Below are 19,389 nucleotides of genomic sequence, written 5' to 3'. Positions count from 1 at the left end.
TAATAATTAAATATGAAAAAAAGGAAACTATACATAACTTATATACAGTAAATATGGTCAGATGTTCCTTCAGTATCTTGCACAATCAACTGCTCTTTCTATGCAGGATATAAGGTCCTCTTTTGTGCAAGGCGATGGAAGAAAGGGACAAGAAAGAAGGTGTTCCATGGGCTGGGTTGTCCCACACTCACAGTTGTCTGGGCCAGTGAGTTATCCCCATTTGATGAGGGTTTTTTGCAGTGTCCTGTCGTTCGAAGTATGTTGAGGCTTTTCCATGTATTCCAGTCCAAGTGGATACCACGTAGAAGATGTTTGGCTGTTGCAATACTGCTTAGAAAAAAGGGTGCGCAGCAGCTAGGTTCTCGTTCCTGCACCCTGTTAGTACCCATTAGGGGAAGTTAAAGCTGCTATCAACCAAACGCAAGTGATTGAACTCGGAAAATAAATCATGGTGATAGTGTTGCCATCTATGGTCGAGGCCAAGAACTTTTCAGACCACTCTCGTATGTCTTTTCTACAGATACTTCCATGGATATTGCACTAATGAACTGGCTTCCATCATTCTTCAGTTTTTTTTCGTTAGCCTATTAGCACATAAGCAGTTATGTGGTATCCTTTTGCAGTTCAACTTCAAATTCACTGAATTTACTTCTTCTCTTTTTCTTGCATTGCTGTAACTCCTCCTCCTTTATTCTTTGAAACAGCTTACTCCAGAGTGTTCCCCAACAGCTACAGTCTCCTGCAATCTCTCATGTGGAATTTATGTAAAAAGGAAAAGTAATAAATTATTTGAGTTTGAAATTAATACAGAGTATTTCACTTATAAGTAATTATTTAAATTAAGGGAATATTTAATCCCACATTATTTCAAAGCTGAATAAGAAACTCTAAGATAGAAATCAAAGGGTTTCATGCCGAATATAGCAAGCTATAAAGTTCGGCAAGTCCAAGCATAAGCAGATACCAGGTGGTACAATAGCAACTCATGGTAAAGGTGGTTAAAGCTACAATCACTGTTCTTAGTATTAGCCCTAATGTAAAAACTCATCCTCTAGGACAGTGGTGTTCAACCTTTTTTACTACGCGAGCTACTTTTCTATAAAAAGTTATTCAGTGACCTACTCTCTTATATAGATCACATTTCCCCAACCTGATATCTGATTACGCACAAATAAACAACTAAAAAAAAAACACAATAAAAACTTCATTTGTGTATTTAAACATTTATTTATCACTATTCTTGATATTTACCCATAATGTGAACTTAACTCCTAGGAGCTGATTATTGTTTAACATTATGAGAGAAGGTCACTACCCAGACCGGTTTCGACCTTTTTTGAGGTCTCATCAGTGAGTAGGTAAACCATGTTAATACCAAGTTTGTAGCGAACAGAACTTACATCCCTTTAATGAGAATTGCCAAGAGGTGTCCTATTAAAGTATTAATTATAATGAAGAGCCAAAGGCTTCAATTTGGTGACATGAACATATTTAAGTTAAGGGATATTATATCCCATGTTGTTTCTTAGCCGAATATAGAAACTATATAAAGTTCGGCGATTCCAAGCGTAAGCAAATACCTGGATAGTGCAGCAACTGACCATTGAAGGTAGTGCAAGCTGAGGCAACTCATGTAAAAGGTGGAGCAAGCCCTGATCACTATTCTTGATATTTACCCATAATGTGAACTTAACTCCTAGGAGCTGATTATTATAATAAAGGCTCTTAATTATAATTAATACTTTAATAGGACACCTCTTGGCAATTCTTATTAAAGGGATGTAAGTTCTGTTCGCTACAAACTTGGTATTAACATGGCCTACCTACTCACTAATGAGACCTCAAAAAAGGTCGAAACCGGTCTGGGTAGTGACCTTCTCTCATAATGTTGAACAATAATACAGTTCCTAGGAGTTAAGTTCACATTATGGGTAAATATCAAGAATAGTGATCGGAACTTGCTCCACCCTTTCTATGAGTTGCCTCAGCTTGCACTGCCTTCAAGGGTCAGTTGCTGCACTATCCAGGTATTTGCTTACGCTTGGAATCGCTGAACTTTATATAGTTTCTATATTCGGCATGAAACTCTTTGAGTTTCTTATTCGGCTAAGAAACAATATGGGATATAATATCCCTTAACTTAAATATGTTCATGTCACCGAATTGAAGCCTTTGGCTCTTCATTATAATTAATTATCATTTTTAATTATTTTAATACAGCAAAAAACAAAGAAATATATTGGAATAAAATATTTATTTCTCTATTTTGGAAAACCAAAGTTAGAAAAAACAACAGATTGATTACAAACTCACAAGTTACAGGAAATGCCGGTTGATTAAAAAAAAAAAAAAAGTTAATGTGAAATTTGGCATTGTTTGGACCTTGCAATATTTTCATAGTCAAGTTAAGTGAAGAAGTGGCCAATCGCAGGCAATCATCCAAATGATCATTTGTAAATTGGTTTCTTAATTGATTTTTTATGACATTCATATTTGAAAAAGTGGATTCTAGAAAGTTTTTTACTTTGGGTATAATATATGTTAAAGATACCAAGCTATTTTAAACCTGGTTTTATTCCATTTCCCAAGTAAGCAAACAGACAAGTAAGTCAAGTTTGCACCTGCAAGTAGTGCAAGTCCGGGTGACTTGCGAAGTAGTGCAAGTTTTGGGCAACTCGTGGTAAAGGTGGAATAAGCTCTGATCACTATTCTTAATATTTACTCTTAATGTATCTTTAACATATATTATACCCAAGGTAAAAAAATTTTCTACATCTATCTCTCATCCTGAGATTTTTATTTAATAAGGTCAAAGCACCTTATGGTAACTTGTTTTGGTAAAATACTTAAGTATTACTTAACCTTGGTATTTCTAAGCCTGGCTCCCACTGATGAGACCTCAATAAAGGTTGAAACCGGTCTGGGTAGTGACCCCTTGCCTTTAATGCATAGCATCATACATCTCCTCAAGGAGATGTGCTTTGGCATTAAGGGTAAATATTAAGAATAGTGATCAGAGCTTATTCCACTTTTACCATGAGTTGCCTAAGACTTGCACTACTTGCAGGTGCAAACTTGACTTACTTGTCTGTTTGCTTACTTGGGAAATGGATTAAAACCAGGTTTTAAATAGCTTGGTATCTTTAACAAAGTGGATTCTGACAGGTATGTCGATCTGAAACACGGCAGAATTTTTTGCATAATATCAGTTAATATTGTGAATTTTTCGTGCAATATCAATTATTATTGGGAATTTTTCATGTGCATACTTCCAAATGACTTCATTATTTATTGAATTTAAATGTAAACTATTCTCAATGTTTATTATCTCAAGTTCTACTTCAGCTTGGTTTATATCAAACAGTCCACTAATTTTATTTGAAATTTCTGTGATGTTCAAGTTTTCTTGAAACGGATTATTGATAAAAGATACAATCATTTCAGTTTTATTAAAATCTTTAAATCTTGAATTTATTTCTTCCTCAACTAATTCTATTTCATGAATAAATTCTTTTAAATCATAGCGAAGCATTTCTTGATTTTGTTCAAAAAATTTTAATAAATATGGGAGATGTCTAAATTCGTGGTCATTTATATTTTTCTTTAATAAAAGTAAGTATTGTTGGAAAGTTTTTATTGAACTTAAACTTGTCAATTAAATTTTTATCTCTACCTTGTAACTCTAAATTTAAATCTTAATTTCCTACAGAAATCTACTAAAAATAAGTGTAACAACCATCTTTTATCACTCAATTGTGGATAAATATCTCCTTTTTCATCAAGAAAAATTTTTATATCGTTAATTAATACAAGAAATCTTTCTAAAAATTGACTTCTGCTGAGCCAGCGAACATTATTGTACAACAGAAGTTCCCTATCATCATCTGCCTGTAATTTAAATAACCGCTGTTTCAGGGCTTTTCCTCAAACAGAATTTACAATTTTAAATGTAATATCCAGAACATCTTTTATGTTTAATCTTTTACTACACAGTATACTTGTTGGTGAAGAATACAGTGGTATGTTAAAAAATCTGGATATTTGTCATAATTTTTACATAATGAAATGAAGCCTGATTTATTACCTATCATTGCAGGAGCACCATCAGTAATAATAGACACAAGTTTAAAAAGCGGAAGTTTGTGTTGTTTCACAAATTCATCAAATGCCAAAAAAATGTCTTCTCCCCTAGTCCTTCCCAATGATGGTATAATTTTCAAAAGTTCTTCTTTACTTGAATAATCTTGAAATACCATGCGAATAAATACCATTAACTGAGCAATATCAGTGAAGTCATTTGATTCATCAAATTGTAATGAAAAAGCAACACACTGGTGAATGTCTGACATTAACTGAGTATTCAAATTGGCACTTAAAATTTCAACTCTTCTCATAACCATTGTTCTGGAAAGTTGTAAATCTTTAATATACGAAATGATTTCATTTTTATTTTTAAAATCAGAAAATAAAGATTCTGCTGCTGCAAGAAATGATTCTTTTATTAACTCTCCACCAGTAAAAGGCTTTTTTGCTTTTGCTAATAAATGACACACTTTCAAAGATGCAATAGTGACTGATGTTGGTTTATTTATTACTTTCGAAATCATATTTTGTTGTCCAGAAAGGCCTGCCTTTAAATTTATAATTTTTGATTTGCGTATTTCGGAATTTTTGGGAAAATCTTCATCATATTTTGCATGTAGCGATCGAAAATGTCCTTTTTTTTTTTTGGAATTGCTACAGATGAATTACAAATCAAGCAACAACACTTTCCATTTACCATTGTAAAGAAAAAAATCTGTTTCCCATGCCTTGTGAAAATGATACATCTTTGATTTCTTTGATACACTCATGATTATCCTCAAATTAAACGAAACACATACGATGTGCTTTTGTTAAACGTCTACTTTTGCTATAAAGTCATTACTGCGACAAACTTATTATTATTTAACTTTGTATACTTGTGATGTCTTTTACTCTATATTTTATTCTCTGTTATTCTAATTTACTGTGCGTGCTTTCTCTCTCACTCAGAATCTCTCTTGTTTATCTACCTTTCGCATTATGAGTCTTATGCCTAAGATATTAGAAAATTTATTTAAAATGAGACTGCACCACTAATATCTTTGATTAGCAAAAAGAACTCAAATATACGGCTGGTAGATTTCTCTCTCTCTTTCTCTAACACAAATTCCTACATTAAAACTTTCACAAACAGTTGTGGTCTATTCTTATTCTTAATTTCATGCTTTGGCCAACTCACTTAGATTCCCGCTCAACAAGTCTGATTTATTTTAGAAACAGTGCAGTTGTAAATAAACAAACAGGCAGCACTCTTTTAACAAGAAAGTCAAATGACAATTATTTACATTACTCTGAAATATACACAATTTTAACGTTGGGGAGATTGCTTTCTCTATCCATCTATAAAAACTCTTTAGCAAAAATTAGAACCTTCTTTCTTCAACATTAAATACTTTCTTTAACACATTAGGTTACCTACTCTCACTTTACAAATTTTTACTTGTTAATCTCTAAGCTTACTAGTAAAGAGGTTATCTAAATCTGTGTTAAGTTATCTTTACACATTTGATATCAACCTTGAACATATCAATTGATTCTCTTTGGACATTCCTTAACACTATTAAACATATATCTTAAAAGTCTTTCTTGTATCAACTATAACAGGAATTATATAAAAGTTTTGAACTTGCAAAGGCTCTGTATCTCAGATTCAGTCAAAAGTCTTTCATTAAAAGTTCTATGGCAATTCTTTAGTCTCAGATCGTCTTCAGGAAATTTTGGCTCGGCTGCATCTCATCAAGAAAGTAGTGGGCTGTGGGCTCATTCAGCTCTGGCAAAAGGTTACTCTCCCTGGGCGAAAAGAAAAACTTACGAACAAAGGTGCTTCAGGAAATTTGCCTTGCCTTTTCTCCTCTGCTTGGGCTTGCTGAAAATGCCTGGACGACTGCCTTCTTTTTCTGTCGTTTCAACAGATAGAACTGCCGCCAACTATTAACTGGATTCCTCTCTGGCCTGGAATTCTCTGGCAATTGGAACTCTTCCTTTCAGCAATTTGAAACTTTGTCTGCAGTCTAGAAGTAGTCTCTCTCTAGTGATGTCTTGAACCGAGAAGCTCCTTTCTGGAAGCGGGAAATTCCTCTCTCAAGCAACGTGGATCTGGGCAGCCTCTCTGTCTCTCTGACAGCAATTCTGGAACCGGGACCCCTTCTGCTTGCTTCAGTCCCTTTTTATTAGGCCTCCTCTGAGACCTCACATGAAGTTTGGCAACCCTCAAAGAATCGGTATGAGTCTTTCATCTTAAGTTTCAAGTCTGGCACGCCTTTGGTTCTCCTCCACTTTCTTTTGATTGTAAGTTGCCGGCCATCGGAAAGTTGTTTGAACTCTTTCTGACTGACTTCGGCGATGTTTACACTTAGAGCCTGCACGCCTTTCTCATACATACAAGTTTCAATAACAATCTTTCTAATACTGCCATACAGCTTTGGCGACAAAAACATTGCCTTTGTTTTTAACATTCTAACATATTCTTATTAAAGCAGTATATACAGTTAGCTTCAAAAGAGTTATTTACAAAAACATCTAATACAAACTATACCAAGACAAACAAAGTTTATTTTTTTACAATATTCACATGGGACTTAACCTAAGTAAAAAATTGATGTAACGTGCTTTGGAATATATAATATTTAAGCTACAATCGAGTTTTTACACTTTGCTTATAATCGTATTCACTCGGCTCGCTGTTTGACTTCCACTGATCCAAATTAATTCATTTACCCGAACTTATAAGAAATTACTGATTTGACAATTTTAATGAAAAATAAATAAACAATAGCAATACACTTAAAGGAAATTAAAAATAATACAAAATAATGATAAATAAAATATTATGCTTTCAGTTTTAATCAAATTTGTAAGTAAGGAGGAATACACAAGAGATCGACCAAAAATCGCTCTGCAGTCGATGGGTTGAACATCCCTTCCCTAGGAGATGTATGTTGTTTTACATTAAGGGAGATAGGTCACTACCCAGACCGGTTTCAACCTTTATTGAGGTCTCATCAGTGAGTAGGTAGACCGAGGAATACCGAGATTGCAGTGATAATAGCTTTAGTACTTGTCAAAGAGGTATACGAATAAATTAATGAAATAGAGAGCCAAAAGGCTTCACTTTGGATGTAAAAATTATTTAAATTAAGGGGATATTTAATCCCACATTATTTCAAAACGGCTTTGAAATAATGTGGAATTAAATATCCCCTTAATTTAAATAATTTTTACATCGCCGAAGTGAAGCCTTTTGGCTCTCTATTTTATTAATTTATTTGTGCACCTCTTTGATAACTCGTAATGTAAAGTACTAAAGCTATTATTTCTACAATCTTGGTATTCTTTGGCCTACCTACTCACTGATATGAGGCCTCAATAATGGTTGAAACCAGTCTGGGTAGTGACCTATCTCCCTTAATGTAAAACAACATACATCTCCTAGGGGATGAGTTTTATATTAGGGCTAATACTAAGAACAGTGATTGTAACTTTAACCACCTTTACCATGAGTTGCCCGGTATTGTACTACCCAGGTATTTGCTTACGCTTGGACTCACTGAACTTTATAGCTCTCTATATTTAGCATGAGAAACTCTTTGATTTCTATCTTAGTTTCTTATTTGGCTTTGAAATAATATGGGATTAAATATCCCCTTAATTTAAATAATTTTTACATCGCCAAAGTGAAGCCTTTTGGCTCTCTATTTCATTCACTTATAAGTAAATTTAACAGATGAACAGTTATGGTGTCTTCAATCTCACTTACTCTTGTTAACTAGTGCATACAACATTTGGGCAGCTCATCTTTGCTCCTTTATTTCTCATCCTTATATTGCTATGCATTTCTCATCCATTATTGCTATGTAGATGGTATTTTGGCAGTTTGGAATTCTTTGACTAGTAGAATTGCAAATCTTCCCTCCAGCCTAGAAGTAGAACCCAACAAGTTTTTTCCCCGTTATCAGCTCTGCTCGTTTTAAGACAGCTACATCATAATTATTTTTTTTTTAATGTAAATCCCACACATGAAAGACTGTAAACCTGCAGTACTGTGAGTGGACTAAGTGTTAGATTGTAAACTGAGGTGGTTTTGTTGTTTTCATTTCTTTCATATATATATTTTTCTGTATCTTGGCATATATCTTATTTTTTTTTATCTTTATGCGCATTTTTTAATATCTTAATATATAGCTTAACATATATTTCTCTTTCGTTTCTTTCAGTATATCATATATATTTTATGCTTTTACCTTTCCTTTTATCTATTCTTCCTTATATTTTCTGCTGTCTCTATCAATTATCTTAATCCTTTTCTAAATTATCCCTGCTTTAACTTTCTCTATTCTTTATTTACTTTACCATTATTTTATCTTTCTTTACTATTATTACTCTAAACTCTATTCTTTCTTTACTTTACTTTCTTTATTTCTATATACTCTAATTCTTACTTTATGTTCTCTACACCTTTATCTAAGTTACCACAGGTTATCTAATATCCAATACCTTGAGAACCTTGGAAAATTTATTTTTTTAGACTGTGCCACCAAGATTCCCTTTTATGGGTATTAAATATAATTTAGATTACCTGCAGTATCTCTCTAATTCAGTCTCAGGCTTTACTGTCAGTTGTGGCTACTCTTATTTTAACTTTGCACACAGGTTTGCATTTTTTTGAAACAGTGCATTTGAATAAGGATCAGTGAATACACCTTCTTTAGCATATGAAACACATTTATTTTAACTAGGATACATTAATACAGTTTCTTAATTGAAGTGGAACTACAGAAAATTAAAAGCTAAGAATTATATCTCATGCAATATATTTACACATTAAAATACACAGCGATACTATCAAATGCCAATCTGTAACCTCGTTCATTCTGCTACTAAGTATTATAATCTCATCTAATATACACACATTAAAATGCACAGCAATACTATCATTTACCAATCTATAATCTTATTCATTCTGCTGTTAAGAATCAAAATCTCATACATAATACATACACAATGAACATGCAGCAATACTATCTTATTCCAATCTATGATTTCATTCATTCTGCTGCAAAGAATTATTATTTCATTATCTAATTTATATCAGCCACTCTTTAGCCTCTTAGTCTGGGACAAATCATCACAATTTAACTTTATATATGTCCTGCCGAATATATATATATATACTTCAAACAACAAGTATGCTAATTCAAATCTAATTCACTACCAGTATTTCTTTAACCTCATAGTCCAGAACATACAAACATAATTTAACCTTATAAATGTACTGCCGAATATATATATATATATATATATATATATATATATATATATATATATATATATATATACACACACACACACACACTTCAAGGTTGTACTCATTGCTCTTCTCATAACACAATCATCTGAATTATCTCTGGTTCTACAGGCTTCTTTTCTTTCTGTCATCACTCATGCTAGTTTCCTTTGGTCCGGTTCTGTGGTAGAAGATTTTCAGGGGATTGGTCGCATATCATGGTCGATATCTCCACAGACAATTCCCTACTTTTCTTCGGATCCCGAACAGACCCGCAATGCTGGATTCCGAGACACTACGAGAGGAGACTGCGTACCTGCTTCCTTTCCACCAATGCATATCGGCATACAGCCACCGCACCGCTGCATACTGCCTTCGCCTGCTACATCTTGGATCTCTTGCCTCTGGATACCAGGATAAAGACAGACACCTGGATAAAAGCCACCTGGGTGCATCTGGGTCCTGTCTTATACGCCCTGTTGCGGTCCGTGGAATAAGGGTTGAGAACCCTTAGCATTCCCACACAAAAAGGGGATGTGACCTTCGAGTTGTTGTTTACTTTTGTTATTCACCGCCTATTGTTGACACTGACCTTGGGACACACCTTAGGTTAGGCTTTGAACAATTGAAGGTACTTTACAATTTCCAAATAAGGCTTCTAAACTTTCTTTCAACTGGGAACCACTAAAATTACAGGCCACTTTCAAAGGTATTGGCCTTGAAATACACAGCTTAACATTCCATTTCAATACATACTTGTATGGTATTTTGATTCACACAAAAAAAATTTATAACTACTGTTAATATAAACCTATACAAAACAAAATTTCCACAAATAGTGTAAAAATCACAATTTCTTTCTATATACAATGTTCGTGACCTCTGTAAAAGTCAATGCAAAGTTAAGAAAAAAATCCAATCTGGGAATCCAATTCTAGAGACCAAATATGGAAATTTTCAAGTCTCCAATAAGCAAGGCTATGGTCTCACACAGAGCAATGAAACTCATTTACAGCCTAAAAACATTCCATGCCCACAGTAAGACTGGAACTTGCATCATGTTGGTCGGAGAGTCATGACATCATCTACTTGGTTATCCTGACCAGCAGTTGGTAAGCTGAAGTTATTTGTAAACAGAAAGAAAATCAATATATGGATATATATCAGTTCTGTGTCCAACCATTCATCATTTGCAGGAATTAGGTACCGTCAAACTGCAGGTATGTTCAACTGGAACAAGGTAGCTATTGAAGTTGCTGTTCCTTTTGGAACGACATCTTCAACATGTTAAGTCTAGTTTAATCCAATGACTGTAACTTTCAAATTATGGAGAAGACAATAAATAATGAAAGTTTTACTACTGTAACTCCTTAGAAGATATTTCAAAGGATTTCTGTTCCATATATCCAAAGTTAGCCAGATTCCTGTGCTGTCTACACCCAATATTTTATATTTACAATTACCAGAAACACATGTATTAACCACAGTGAAAATTTATATTTTATATGATTTATAATGTAGCTTTCTTTCTACATTCTGAAAGGAACTACCTTTGTCCAGTATTCACTGTAGGCATTTGTATACTTAGAAGACACCAGGAGTCAGATGACGCTCATATCCATCATTATTTCTTTCATTCACAAGTTCATTGGATCAAAACAGAAGTCCTCCACAAAAACCACTTTTCTACTAGGAAAGATTATACAAGCTGTACTACATATACACTAAAGCTAAATATGAATGACTTTGTTAAACTCTTCCACTTCTTGAAGATAGCATTGTTAAACATCTTTCAGTTTGTTTATACTGTGCGTGTGTGTGTGTGTGTGATATTTTTATGTAATTATTCTATCATTCTTATTGGGTTCAAACAGAAGTTTGAACTTTCATCCTGCACTGAGACATGCATGTAATTATTGTAATGTTTCATTTGTGTGATTATTCTATTCTGCTTGTAACTTCTTCAGCACTAGCATTGGAAATGGCCAAGAAACTTGTCTGAAACTTTTGCTTAGGATGCTGGTATAATAATTATTTTGTAACATGTTTTTGCTATATTATTATTATTTTACAGCATCTCCATGGAGTCTGGAGACTCAGCAGGAGACCCAAATCAACCATCATACACACAAATCCTATCATAGCTCTCCTTGAATCTATTCACCATCAGGGAACTCATAACCAATTCTGGCAGTCCATTCCACTCACTCACCACTCTCCATGGAAAAAATCTGGTCCACACACCCATACTAACCACACTCTTACACAATTTCCACGGATGGCCCTAGTTCTCTATTTGTCATATACTGAAAATTTTCACTTGCATCTTTATAAAACTCTTAATATCTTAAAAGTTTCTATCACGTCCCCTCTCCTTCCCCATCAACCAAACTTTGTAACCCAACAAACCTTCAAACTATCCTTGTAGGGAGTATTTGTCTCTGAATCGCCCACACTGGTCCCCCAAGAAACCCAGGTGACCAAATCTGTGCATAGCATTCAAGATGTGGCCAAATCATAGCCTTATTAAGAGAGATAATAACTTCCTTATCTTTACTTGTTAGCATGGTTTTCAATATCAAAGTAATTCTTTGAGATATTTTTACCAACTTTTTGTAAACTGAACAACAACTCTTTGTTCATCCTTATCCCCAAGTCCTTAGCCTCCTCAATTTCCTGCAATCCGATACCATCAATATGATACACCATATGCAACCTTTTCTACCTGAAGTGCATATCCTTACATTTTACTACATTAAATTGACAATCATTATCCTTTGTCCACAATGCCAATTTAAGTAAATCATCCTTCAGAATATCTACATCACCTTTATCAACGATTGCTCTCCCCAGTTTTGCATCATCAGCAAACAACTGAATATCTCCTCTTAAATCTTTCTCTACATCATCAATATACAAATTAAAGAGTAGTTGTCCTAGTACCAAACCATGCAATACTTCACTAGTTACCATTATCCTAGATTCCGCTCCACCATATACTACACTCTGGTGTCGGTCTGTCAGCTACCCCCCCCCCCTCATCTATGCTATTAGCTTCATATCTGTTCCCATTTGTTCCAACTTTTGTAATAGTTTTCCATGTGATATTCTTTAAAATTGCCTTGGCAAAGTCGAGCAGCATCATGGTTACTAAGACAGGACTTACCCTTTACAAAGCCATGCAGTCCACTCTAGAGTTTTGCATCCCTATCCACTCAGTGTTGTATTTTATCTTTCACCAATTTTTCCAATACTTTGACACATACTCCCGATATATTAATTTGTCTGTAGTTTGCTACCTCTGTCTTTATTACCATTATATACCATTGCATAAAGGAACTACCTTTATGCAATGGTATTATCTTATCCTCTTTTCAATCCCTTCGAACCCTGCCAGAGCTGAGACTTAGATTGAATAACTTTACACTTTGGAAAATTATGGAGACAACTACCATGTTTGAGTAAAACTTTAGTTTAATATAAACCAAAATCTACACTCGACGTTTCGACCTTCATATCAAGGTCATCTTCTGGAGCATATATACTATATATATATATATATATATATATAGACAGAGAGAGAGAGAAACAAGCTGCACTACAATCTACATGGTTTGCTAAAGTTACTGACCAACTGTTACAACACAAGAATTAAAAATTATTAGCAACACGTTTATAAATAATGGCTATAACAAAAATACTATTAATGAAGTCCTTCATAAAACTTCATCAAAAAGGAATTTAGATTACAGTAAAACCATAGCCATCCCATACATTAAAGGGTTATCAGAAAAAATCAACAGAATCCTACACCATTATAATCTCAATGCCACCTTTAAACCACCTACAAAATTATAAAACATATTCAACTTCTCTAAGGATCCTCTCCTCCCATTGGCACATCTTGGAGTTTATTGCATCTACTACACCTGTAACTTACCGTATATTGGTGAAACTGGACATACAATCCCTATACGTTTAAAAAAAAAAAAAAAAAAAAAAAAAAAAAAAAAAAAGACATTAAATATAACAATTTTGGTGAAGCAGGCCTCTCAGATCACACGCTCAACACGTTACAACAAATTGATTGAAAAAGTATCCGCTCTTTACACATACAAAAATCTGGTATGAAAGAAAATTTAAAGAAGCCTGCAAAATTCTGATTAACCACCCTAATATCAACAATAATGGTGGCATGAAAATTCCAAGAATCTGGATGACACATATTCAGCCTACTTAATACTTAGTATCCAGCATACTTTAGGACTTTAAGCAATCTTCAGCTAGCATTGGAAACTATCCCATACCAACTGGTTGAAATTTATATGTATAATCATGTTTTTAATATATATATACGCATGTTACTCTCCAGCCCAATGTAATTTTGTAACCAGTAGATAATAATAGGACTCTAGGTTGATGTAGTAAAGGATTTTTTTTTTTTTTTCCACCAGAGGTCAGGCCAATAAGTGTTGTAACAGTTGATTAGTAACTTTAGCAAACCATGTGGATTGTAGTGCAGCCAGCTTGTTTCTCTGTATTTAGTGTATATGCTCCAGAAGATGACCTTGATATGAAGGTCAAAACATCAAGTGTAGATTTTGGTTTATATTAAACTAAAGGTTTACTCAAACACGGTAGTTGTCTCCATAATTTTCCAAAATGTATTCTGATCACTGTGTAAGCCTAAAAGAAAGGATTGAATTACTTTGTTAGAGTTGTTCAAATCAGAGAACATGTAAGAGAAAAGGCAATGCCAGTTCTCTTACATGTTCAAGTATTACATGTGCTGATATGCCATCTATTGCCATTGCTGTGTTTACATTTATTTTTTTTTAGTCTGCTGAACACCTCCTGTTTATTATTATTATGTATTATTGTTTATTACTATCCCTGTAGCTATATCATTTTCAGTCAACCAGGTCTCACTGATGCCTATCATTTTTGGCCAAGCTGAGCTTACCAATGTCAGAAACTCTTCACCCTTTTTCCTGATTTTGCATTCGTGTACATGCATTTCAACATCCCTTTGTACCCATAGTTATGCTTGGGTAATATCATTACCAGCCAATTTAAATTGGAGACCTATGAAATCCTATTCGGCATTACATAATCATTGCTGTACACAAGCTCATTTATCACAGGTGGCCAGACACGTGCATGATTTTATCCTCTCTAATATCTCTAGGTTTCCCTGGTTTTGCACTATCACACTCTCACTAAACGATACTTTCTCCAAACATCTAACGCCATTTAAATTTAAACTATTTAAATGTATCCATCATGCATATATAAGTCCTCTTGTCCATCAAATTCACTCCATACATCAATAAACTGCATGTCATCCCTCCTGCACAATATTCTCGTTGATAATCATGGCCCTTCTTTCTTCTCATTTCTGTCCTATTCTACCGAGGCAGCAGACTCACAGTCCTTAGTTTCTTACTCTTCATTTTTGCTTCAACTAGCAACTCTTATATCTTCTCTCATTGCATATTTTCCACTTTTCAAATCATTAGTGTCAGCCAAAACAATTTGTTTGCTTCATTCTTCTGTATACTTTCAGCGTCACTACATCCTTTATCTTCACACCTGAAAAACATGCTTTCATCACTTTCTCATTAAGTATACCTATTATCATTGCATCCCCATACAATACTATCCCTTCTCTACCAGTTTCTTGCACTTTTATGCTTTTCTCATTCACTTTTTCTTTCATTCTCCATCCTTCTGTACCACAGCAGTTGTTTCTCCAGTCACTTGAGCTCATGGTTTGTCCTGTGAAGGAGTCCACATAAGCGTGCAATTTCTTTCCGTGCTAACATCAGTCACTTCATTCTTTTGCAACTAGCATTAACTATACTCACGAAACATTTCTGACAAATATTGTTATCATTCTCACTCTCATGCTACAAACCATTCACTCTTGGCAACAAATATATACAACTATTTATATTTTTTATTTATTTATTTTTATCTTCTCCTTTGGAGAATGATGTTAAAATGTCAGCATATTGAATGGACAGTTTTTCTTCAAGTATATCAGAATAATAGAATAGAATATTTGAAAATAGAGGATGGTAATTTGGTTATAGTATATTGTATAGCCAAAAATGGTTTCTTTCGACTAAAGGTGAGTTAGCTCATCTCATATGGAAGTAGGGTTTTTTTTTCACCCAGGAACTCGGTTTTTTTGTCTCCCAGAACAGGCAGACTGGCCTCGTAAACACACATGGATTACGGTCATGAATACATCCCAGTCATATGCCGGTCCTGAGTCCAGATAAAATTTGGGGGTTGGAGAAAGCAATGGTGAACTACCCTGTAAAAATCTCACTAGAAATACTTTGTGGCAATGCCTACAAGGTCACCTGCAGTCAGAAACGACTGAAAGGGAAAACTAGTCATATTGTAGCTAAATTACTTGGCTATCTTATTCTCTGTTATATGAGGTGTGGCTATTAAATAATGAGACTGGTTGCAAAAATGTGGTTTATTATTACAATTGTAGAACTTAATTGTTATCCCCTTCAACATACTCCCCTCTATCTATACACTGTTGCATATAAATTTTCCATTGTTGGAAGCATTGCTGCAAGTCATCAGGTGTTATCTGCTTCAGTAGTGCTGCCATTTTCTCCTTTACCTCATGCCATTCTTCCTGGGTGCCCTTCAATGTGGATTTCAACTTTGGAGAAAGGTAAAAGTCCATGGAGCTAAGTCTGACAAGTAAGGTGAATGGTCCAACATTTGGATCTTCTTATCAGTCAGATACTGCTTAATAGACAGTGTGCTGGAGCATTATCCTGATGGACAATCCAAGCGTTGTTCTTCCACATATCGGGTCTCTTCTTCCTTACTCATTCTCTCAGCTTGGCCAGAACCTCAAAGTAATAATGTTGGTTAATTGTCTGACCCTTTGGTACCCATTCCACCATTACCACGCTATTGATATATAAAAAAAAAAAAAAATGATCAGCATTGCCTTTAGTTTTGACTTGCTCATTCTTGCTTTTTCATTCTCGGTGATGTGGGAGTTTTCCAGTGCATCGATTGTCTCTTTGTTTCTTGATTGTACTGGAAAATCCACATCTCATCACATATGATGATCTTCTGCAAGTCTGGCTCCGCTGTCAGCCGTTCAACGGTGTCAGTGCAAATTTGTTTCCGGACGTCTTTCTACTCCTGACACAAGTTTTTGGGCACCATTTTGGCGCAGACTTTGTTCATGTTCAATTGCTCTTGTAGAATTTGTTGTACAGTCTCCTTATCAATGTAAACCATATCTGCTATCATCCAAATGCTTAATCGGCAATCGTTGCAGACAGTTTCATTAATTTTTGCAATGTTTTGTTCAGTTTCTGCCGTTACAGGACTACCCAGTTGTTCATCATCTTCAACTTTTTCTCGACCTTCAGCAAAGTGTTTGTGCCATTCAAACATTCACGCACGTGACATTACATTATCACCATACACCTCCTGCAACAGTTCACGCACTTGGTCGGTGATTTCTTCAATTTCACAAGGAATTTGAGATTAATGTGCTGCTCGAGTTAAACATTAGACATTATTCCAACAGAGCGACTGTGTGTTTCTTTTATAACTGCCTACAGACTAACTGCGAGCAACAGCGATCAATGCTTATCTCAACTGCTTCTAGAACCTTCAAGGTCATGCATGGCGCAACACATCCCACTGCTATGAGCACATGATTCACAGTGCACCTTGTGTCATTTTTTATTTAATAGCCACAGCTCATACTAATTTAATTTTACTATGTCAATGTAATTGACATATAGAAGAAATGGAATCATTATTTTCTATTTATTAAATTTTTATTCTAGAGTATGGAGGACTTGGCCTTGATTATATATACACTGTGGCATTTCTGGAGGAACTAGCCAACATAAACTGCGGTGGTATTCCAATGGCAATTCTTGTGCATACTGACTGTAGTACTCCTGCCCTAACAAAGTAAGTAAATACACTGTCATCTGTATTTCCAAAGATGAAGGGATGGTTATGGACCCCATGGAGATGCTAAAGTTTATATATATATATATATATACACACACACTAATGACATACAAATTCTGGAAATGGGGGTAGAGAAGTTAGCATTGGTTAGTTCATCTTAGCCACAAACTATTGTTAGGTCAGCTTGTTTGATGGAGGTTGATACAGGGGTAGAATGTAGGCTCCATCCTTCCGAATACATTAATTTCAAGGAGGATAGAGAGAACAGAAAAAGTAGTGTGTCAGTTACTGCTGATAATAGCAGAATTGCAGTCTACTAGTTTTTCAACTTTTATATGTGAGGTTGTTATTAAAATATGCTTTGTTTTAGAAACAAGTCTTTATTAGTTGTTCCTTTATTAAATTAGTTTTGTTCTTTTTTACATCCAACAGTATTTCTTGCTGCAGCTTTCTAAAATAGGTATGTATTTATCTATTTAATATGTATTTATTTCTGTTAAATATTACTACAACTATATTTTAGATATGGAAGTGATGAACTTAAAAGGGAATTTCTTGCGCCATCCATTGCTGGAGATAGAGTATCTTGTATAGGTGTCAGTGAAGTTGAACATGGTTCTGATGTAGCAGGTAATATTTTGCTTGATAATTTTCTATACTGAATTTTATTTTATTTATTTTTTTATTTTATTTTTTGCTTTGACATAAAATAAAAACCCAATCAATTTTACTGTTTAGTAATTTCAATTTCTTAGGAAATGCTTAACTTCAATTTTGCACCTTGAGCTTTCTAACTACAGTACAGAATTTGTTGAGAGCTATCAGATAGTTTATCGTTTTGAAATTTTCTTCAAAAAAAATTGCAGTCCTTTTCCTTGTTTTATATAGTACTAAAAAATCAATTGGTTTGTAATAATGTCTAACTCCATCATGTTGATGAGGGATTTAATCACCATCAACAACATTACCATGTGTGTAAGCTTAAAAGAAAGGATTCAGATCATCCATGGAAATGATACCCACAAGCGCTGCAATCGCTATGGTAAGTTAAAGATTCGTATTTCCCTCTTGATTAATCGGCTGGCCTTTTTAAAGAGATGCAGAGACAATAACCTTATTCCTATCTGCATCAGGCTAAAAAAGAAATTTACGTCCGCTAAGGCACTCCGTAATTATGACCGCACAGAAAAAGCAATGCTCAGAGAACAGATTCAAACAGCTCACCACAACCTAGCTACAACACAAAATCTGGTTTCAAAAATGCAATCTGAACTATCGAACTATATTAATCCAGACATTCTACAAGTACTTGAAAGAATTACTGACAATTTGGCCAAATATACCCTGGAAAAGAATAAAGAAAAACTCGAGACCAAATTCCACAGTTTGAAACAACGGCAAAATATGGCGGCCAATCACAGGAATCCATCCAATCAGAAGACCTCCTCCCCGATAAACACATACAATAAACAACAAACCAGGGAGACAAGGAGCGACCAACCACTGGCAAGCAAGAACCATGTGATCAACCTATCAAGCCACACCCTGAACAACTGCGAACTTATGCTACTGAATAAAGGACTTAACTATGCAATATCACCTAAAAAGGTAAACAAATTGGATTTTATCTACCACATAGAAAGAGGCATCAGGTCCCTACCTAACAACATAGCAGATAAAATATGACTAGAAACTAGTCATATTTTATCTGCTATATTGTCCTAAACACTAAGAAAACCATACAGAACAATCTCACAAAAACAGAACTAGCAGCAATTAAGTCATTAAAAACCAAACAAAACATAATAATAACGAAATTGGATAAAGGCAATGCCACTGTCGTCCTTGACAGGTCAACATACGTACTTCAAATGAATCAACTAGTAGCTGATAACAACACATATAAGCTGGTAAATTATAACCCAACAAAAAGGATAAAGGATAAAACAGAGAAACTACTCAAGTCCGTCACTTTTTGGCCACCAGACATGGTTAAAAAACTCAAACCTCCACTATGCCTGCCCCACCCAGAATATATGGGGTTC

General features: G+C 34.6%; 1 protein-coding gene across 1 annotated transcript in view; it reads left to right on the top strand.

The window, feature by feature from the left end:
- The window catches only part of LOC150100162 (putative acyl-CoA dehydrogenase 6), a 90,096-nt gene that overhangs the window by 15,023 nt on the left and 55,684 nt on the right, over window positions 1-19,389 (top strand). The window contains exons 3-4 of the mRNA XM_090402280.1: window positions 17,212-17,341; window positions 17,868-17,974. Of these exons, the coding sequence (XP_090258406.1) occupies window positions 17,212-17,341; window positions 17,868-17,974 (237 nt within the window). The remainder of the gene's footprint in view (window positions 1-17,211; window positions 17,342-17,867; window positions 17,975-19,389) is intronic.

This window comes from Typopeltis vanoorti, chromosome 13 (assembly GCF_054136105.1).
Source record: "Typopeltis vanoorti isolate ZY-2024b chromosome 13, IOZ_Tvanoo_1.0, whole genome shotgun sequence".
NCBI classification, from domain to species: domain Eukaryota; kingdom Metazoa; phylum Arthropoda; class Arachnida; order Uropygi; family Thelyphonidae; genus Typopeltis; species Typopeltis vanoorti.
This window is presented reverse-complemented; position numbering and strand designations above follow the sequence as displayed.